Here is a 6,444-nt window from a genome sequence, read left to right on the forward strand (position 1 = left end):
TTTCCCCCCAGATTAAAGATTGATGACGAGCTTGAAGTATCTCAAGATGCAAACAAAGAGAAAGTGTTACATTAAGTCACATTGAGTGATCTTGTGCATTTGAGATTTAAGAATGTGTAGAACTCTTAGATAAGCATTTAGTGAGAAACACCCCTCTGATGTGTAAAATAAATGGTGATTTTCTTTTCTAACTACAGACTAAGATGTAGCAGTCTTCCCTGCAGTCCTGAATTACGATGACTGTGGGTCCCAATTAATCTTTGTTATACATGAGGCACAAAAACAAATGTACAGGGACAACACCTAGGCTGGCTTTATCTATCATGCAAAACTATTTAATGCTGTCAGCACTTTCTGCTACAGTGGCTACTGAGCAGGCTTAATTACCAAAGGGCCAATGCAAGACCAATTCCGTCAGAGCGTCTGGTTCTGGTTGGATTCTTTTTCTGCAATCAATGGAATCAAACAAGCTTTGCTAATATTGGTGGATCCTTGTTTAGTCGACCTTGTTTAGGCAAAACAATGAAGGCTATGGCTTGTATGCAATGTGCTGACATTATTGTAGCATTACACTCTTGATGGAATTATTTTGACAGTTTATGGTACCAAAGGTGTGTAGATATGTGTATACATATATATGTATATATATTTTAGGCTCCATTTAGACATTCCTGTCTGAAATAGCACCTCCTTTCCCTCTTCCTTTACCCATCTTATTCTGATTATTTTCAGAAATTATATATCATATAATATAGTGATTTTATGATAAAATATAGTACTTTTTTGTCTGCTCCCCCATAAGAATGTAAGCTCCGTTGAGTGCAGGGACTTACTTTATCATCTCTACCTGCAGGACTATGCCTGACATGTCATAGGTATCCAATAGAAGGTTAACATGGTCTAACTACTGTAATTTTGTTGTAATTTTATATAAGGTCAGCATGATTTTGCAGAACCACTTATTTATAGCAATTTTTAGAGATACAAAAAATGAACCGGACATTTGGTGTTTTACTAAGAGGTCCTTGGTAACCTCTAGGAAGTACGTTAGCATTCTTCGGTACCATTATCTAGGAGTGCTACCGAATGACTTCTGGAATTATACTCACAAGATACAGGAGGCTAATGTGGAAGGACTTCCAAGGCTCAACATTAATATTGCATATCCCATTTCAACTCTTTCTAGCCCGCCTAGCATGGTTTGAAACTAAATTTAAATGTCCTTAACGCTGGCTATCTCTTTCTCTCTGACTCTACGTGTCTCTCTCACACGCACATATGTATGTACATAGCAATTTTCTCTTTATTAAGACAAAAAGATAGGAAGACCCCCCTTTCCCTTCTCCTTCCACTCCCTGTGGCCCCAAAGTAGACTCTCACAGATTCAGACACGGTGGCCCCGCAGACCTACCCAGCGACTAGATGTTAAGAGCTCACTTTGAGCCTTGGCTCAGCTGTGCTGGCAATTTCCTTCCCAACCATGACAGACCCAACAGGCCTGTTGAGCTTGAGAACTTCACCATGATAAGATTTTAAGTTGCATGACAGAAGCAATTTCAAACATTTGACTGCAGTCCGTAGCCAGTCTGTAATCTGTCTGCTGTGTGTGTGTGCACGCAAGCATGTGCTTGAGCGTGCGTTTCAAGACCTCCCCTTACTCCTGCCCCTCAGAGCTTCTCATGGTCACTCCACCTCCACTCCCCACATTGTGCCATCGGAAAGGAGGTTGGCTTGATTCCTCCTACAACCCCAGACAGAGGTGAGGGGGTTTCATTACATTTGACTCAACTTGATTTTGTTAGGGAGACAAGGTTAGTAAATTAGGATATTCTTCCAGCTGGATTTTTTGAGCAGTACAGAGTCATCTTTTGAATCATGAGCACCTTCAGCATCTAAACTGTAAACCTACCTCACTATGATCGTGGCTTCTTTTTTCCCAAGGGAGAAAAACTACCTCAGAAGGAAATTCTTTTTTATGCACAGGATGAACTCTGCTTCATCTGATTTATTCCAATCTCCAGTATTAGATCAACACAAACTGACCACTAAGAAGTAGTCACACACAAAGGTATCCATCGTGAATGTATTCATTTGTGAAAACAACAGTATACTGTGCCAGAAGACGCAGATTTTGTATAACCTGTGTCATGGGCAATATACAACTCCAGGCAGTCACCAAATCTTGTTTGTCAGACAACTTCTATAGCAGTGGTTCTCAACTGGAGTCAGTTTTGTCAATCACGGCAATATCTGCAGACATTTTGGTTGTCACAAGCAGAAATGGAAGAGGGGACTGTGCTAATGGCATCTGGTGGGTAGAGACCAGGGGTGCTACTAAACATCTTCTGAGGCACAGGGAAGTCTTCCGCAACAAAAACCTACCCAGGCCAAAATGTATACAGTGTAGAGGTTGAGAAACCCTGCTCTGTACCGACAGATAGGAATCTAAAGCACGAAAAGTCAGCATCTATGTCAGCTACTATGCTTGGAAGCATAGTAGCTTAAGTGATGCCAAACTGATTCTCCTCTATGGCTGTGAGTCTTGGACATATCACTAAGAACTTCAGTGTTTCAAACTGTGCTTAATAAAATGACTCTGCAGGATCAAACAGATGGGTTTTAGTCCTATGTCGGTCCACTGGTTACAGAATTTGGAGTGCTATTCCACTGCTCTCCTAGTAGAACAAATGTTCTGGTTGAACTACAAGGAAGAAGAAATCCAGGAAGATTCGCCAAATCTTAATGCCAGTGACATCTGTGTGAAGAATGTTAGAAAACTTGGGGATGGATAACTCAGGTTAGGTAGTGGGTGATCTGCAGGCTAGGATTATGCCAAAAGGCTTGAGGAGCAGCAGGGACATTTGCAAATCCACAGACTGTCCTCCTGATTGTGAGCACAAAAGAAGGTTGTCAGAGAGATATAGATCAGCTCTCCGGCAGAGGAGGCGGATCTGTGGGGCTCCATCCAGTCCCAGCTTTGATGCTAGCTGTGTGATTCTAGGTAAGTGTCAGATCTTCTCTAGAAAACCAGGAGCTGCCTTCCTCTCCCAGCCTAATATAATGAGAATAAAATGTGAAATAAACAAATGACCATGGTAAACAAACAAACGAATAAAACTAGGAGCCGGCCTGTGCTCTGCAGGACCCCCTCCAGCTCTGCCATTCTCACTCGGTGGTTGCCTCGCCACCTGCTCTGGTACACAGGGATTGAGACGACTCTAGAACAGGATGCCAGTGAGGTACATTTATTAATTTGCAATAGTGTATGGTAAAGAAAATAAAGAACAAAAAGCACACATGCAGGTTTGCATAAATGGGAAAACCTTTAATCTGATAATCATTCATTCAACAAAGAACTACTGAGCATCTCCTCCAAATAAAGCATAAAAAAGATCCAGTATTTTTCTTTTTAAAAATGTGCTTTAAATGAACCTGAGAAGCTCTGTGAAGGTTTATTTCTTAGGATTTACAGCAGTTAACATTCAGTTCCACCAGTGAAGTTGCTCACTGCATTCCACACAGGACAGATGGGTCTCCTTTAGCTAATAATCCTTCCAGGTGGTGCTGACACAGCACATATTTGAATATTCCTCTCTGTGGGAAATAGAGATGTAACTTCTATACTTATCTTAACCTGCTGACAACCTGCTACAATGACTTTCTTCACAGCCCTGGGTTTTCAAAGATCTAAAGTTAACTCTTCTCTTAGAGAACATACGCAAACAAGCAAACTCAAGACTTCGATGCCATGCTCTCACTCTGTAGCTCTGGGTCTTGTCTTTGTAATCGAGGCCCACTGAGCTGACTGTTGGCCTTCGGTGTGCTCCGTGCTGGAGAGCTGTCTGCCTTGGTTCCAACAGTTACATCCTCAAAAAGGCCACCTGGAAAAGGAAGAAAAGCCCACAAAGCTTTACTTCTATGACATAATGAAATGGCTGCATGCAAATCGTATCAGAATCAGGTCAGCCTGGTCAATAAGGATGCTGATCTAAAAAGAAAAATGACTCCTCGTGCAGCCAGACATTGCATTTTATAGCAAGAGCCAATTAGTCTTTTTTTAATGAACCATATAGTAATTAAAATGATTCACATGCACTTTAAAGGTAAAAAAATAAAGTTTTAATTGACACTAAAGTTATATTGCCATGAAGTAATCCAGTCCTCTTTCCCATTGGTTCACAACTACTGATTTGGACTTTCCATAAGCAGAATTCTAAGTCTGGAAGATTCCTAGGCAATTCCAGGTCCTCATCACTGTCGGTAATTACACCAGTCCCTCCCCAGGTCATGCGGATACTTTTAATCACATTCAATTATACTGGGTTTGTCAGTAGCAATTCATCTTAAAACCTAGTGCTTAAAAAATTTAATTCATACAGGTTTATGTGCAAAATATTTTCAGACTGTTTAATGAGGCCCAGATCAAATGCAGCTCTTTTCCCAATAGTTCTGGCAATAGTGAAACAAACAAAACAAAGTCAATCATGAATGTTTAGAAAGTTTTAGTTCAGAGGTGACAATTAATTGGGAACTGGGACAACATGAGGAAGATAGCCAAATGTAAAGTAGAGATGAAGATGGCGAAGTGTGGGAGGCTTGGGGAGCTCATAGTAGGCCTTTTTGGGGGGGAAAGGGTAAGCAACAGAAGTAAAAATATTCTGCTCTTGGAGATATAGCTCTTGTCAACAGCATCAGGAAAGGTGGTTCCTAAATCCCCAAATGCAGTCAAAGGAGGCATGTATTTAATGATTCCTGTTAAAGGGAAAGGAAAAAGAAAGGGTCAAGGTAGGGCAGAAAGCATCTGCTTTATGTTGAGTAATTCAGAGGGATGTTACTCTTCAGAGAGTGCTGGTGAGAAAGGCACCCGCTGAGTCGCCATATCAACTTCCTGCTGAGTTTCTGTATCAAGAGAGCACCAAAGTGGAAGGAGCAGGCAAAGAAGAAAGGTTAAAATTCCTAAACAAAATGTAAACACTTACAAGCCTCAAGGGTTCATTGTTCAAATGAGGTAACAGTTACGAAAAATCCATGTTTCCCCTGTCTCTCAGCTGATGACAGATATTAGAAGCCCACGAACGTACCAGATGAGCAGGGGGTGCTCAAGAGAGGCTAGTGGGGCCCGTCAGGGAATGATTACAGGATTACAGGGGAAGACAGACCAGAGGTCCTTACGTCTGAGTCTGACTTTGGGCCCAGTGTGGGTGGTGTCCCTGGCAGGTGACATTCTGCTTCTATGAAACAGTTTACAGGGGCAGAAAGCTCTCAACTGTGCCACGAAGACAATGCCACTGCTTATAGTCAGAAATGGATGAAAACCAGTTATTTCTTTTTTAACTCTGAAAATTGCTATGTCACAGAGTATTCAAACCAGTACTCAGCATAAAGATAACACTGATAAATGTCATCATGAAAATGATTAAGAAATTTAGCTCTGGAATCATACAGAACAGTGATTCTCAACTGGGGGTGATCTCGCCCACCCGGAGACATTCGGCAGTGAGTGGAGACATTTTTGGTTGCCAAAAATGGTTGGGAGGGGTGCTGCTAAATATACCACGATGCGCAGACAGCCCCCAGAGCAAAGGTTTATCAGCTAGCCTCTTTCAGCCTTTCCTCATCTGCAAAATGGGAATTATAGAAGGACCTGTTTGAAATTTGTAAAACACTTTATAGTATATTAAGCCTATTTTGACTCCTTTCTTTCCTCCTCAGCACAGCCCTACAATTTAGTCAAGCAGGCATTTGAAACTTTGTATTACAAATGGGAAAAAAAAAGCTCAGAAAAATTAAGTAACTTGCTCAGATAGCTATGCTGTTAAGTGACAATGGTGGGCTTAGAAAGAAACTGATTTCTAATCCATGCTTTTCCCACCATAACTTTACAGATGAATGAGAGAAAACTATAGAGGCTTAGAGACTTTCAATCTTTGGTATTGCCTCAAATCACAAAAGATTTATTTTGCATGCCTGTGAATATGAACTCAAAACAGAGAACAACTACGTAAGAGGCTAAGCTGATTAAATTAATGCAAAATGGAGCCCTCCCCCAACCAAAAAACAGACAGTTTAAAACTTGGCCTAGTATGTCCTTTTTTTTAATCTCTAGTTTTTACAGTCTCACCTGCTGAGGACATTATGTATTTTTCAGGACTTAACAAGAAACTGCAATCATCCTTAGGGAACAGGTACTGTACCAATGCATTTTTAAAAAATTTTAAAGCACGATGTGTTAACATATTTCAAATGCTGATTTTGTGTTCCCTACCATTTATCCATGACAGGAAAAATTGCTTCCCATAACTGCTATTTATTTTAAGAGAGGATAATTTTATTTTGTTCCACTACACTGAGAAAGACCTCTGTATTTCATCTTTTTAGTTTTATTCGCCAAAGTAAAAGAGTATATGAGTACAGCTGCAGCTAGAGGCTCTGTTGGTTGTTACA

The 6,444-nt window shown here is 40.8% G+C and overlaps 1 protein-coding gene across 1 annotated transcript in view; it reads right to left on the reverse strand.

Moving 5' to 3' along the window:
- Positions 1 to 3,304: 3,304 nt before the first annotated feature.
- Positions 3,305 to 6,444, reverse strand: part of UBE3D (ubiquitin protein ligase E3D) — a 139,457-nt gene continuing 136,317 nt past the window's right edge. Inside the window, exon 10 of the mRNA XM_012638193.1 lies at positions 3,305 to 3,881. Coding sequence (XP_012493647.1) covers positions 3,861 to 3,881 — 21 coding nt within the window. The 3' untranslated portion in view covers positions 3,305 to 3,860. The remainder of the gene's footprint in view (positions 3,882 to 6,444) is intronic.

Source organism: Propithecus coquereli, unplaced genomic scaffold (assembly GCF_000956105.1).
Source record: "Propithecus coquereli isolate 6110/MARCELLA unplaced genomic scaffold, Pcoq_1.0 Scaffold127, whole genome shotgun sequence".
Lineage (NCBI taxonomy): Eukaryota > Metazoa > Chordata > Mammalia > Primates > Indriidae > Propithecus > Propithecus coquereli.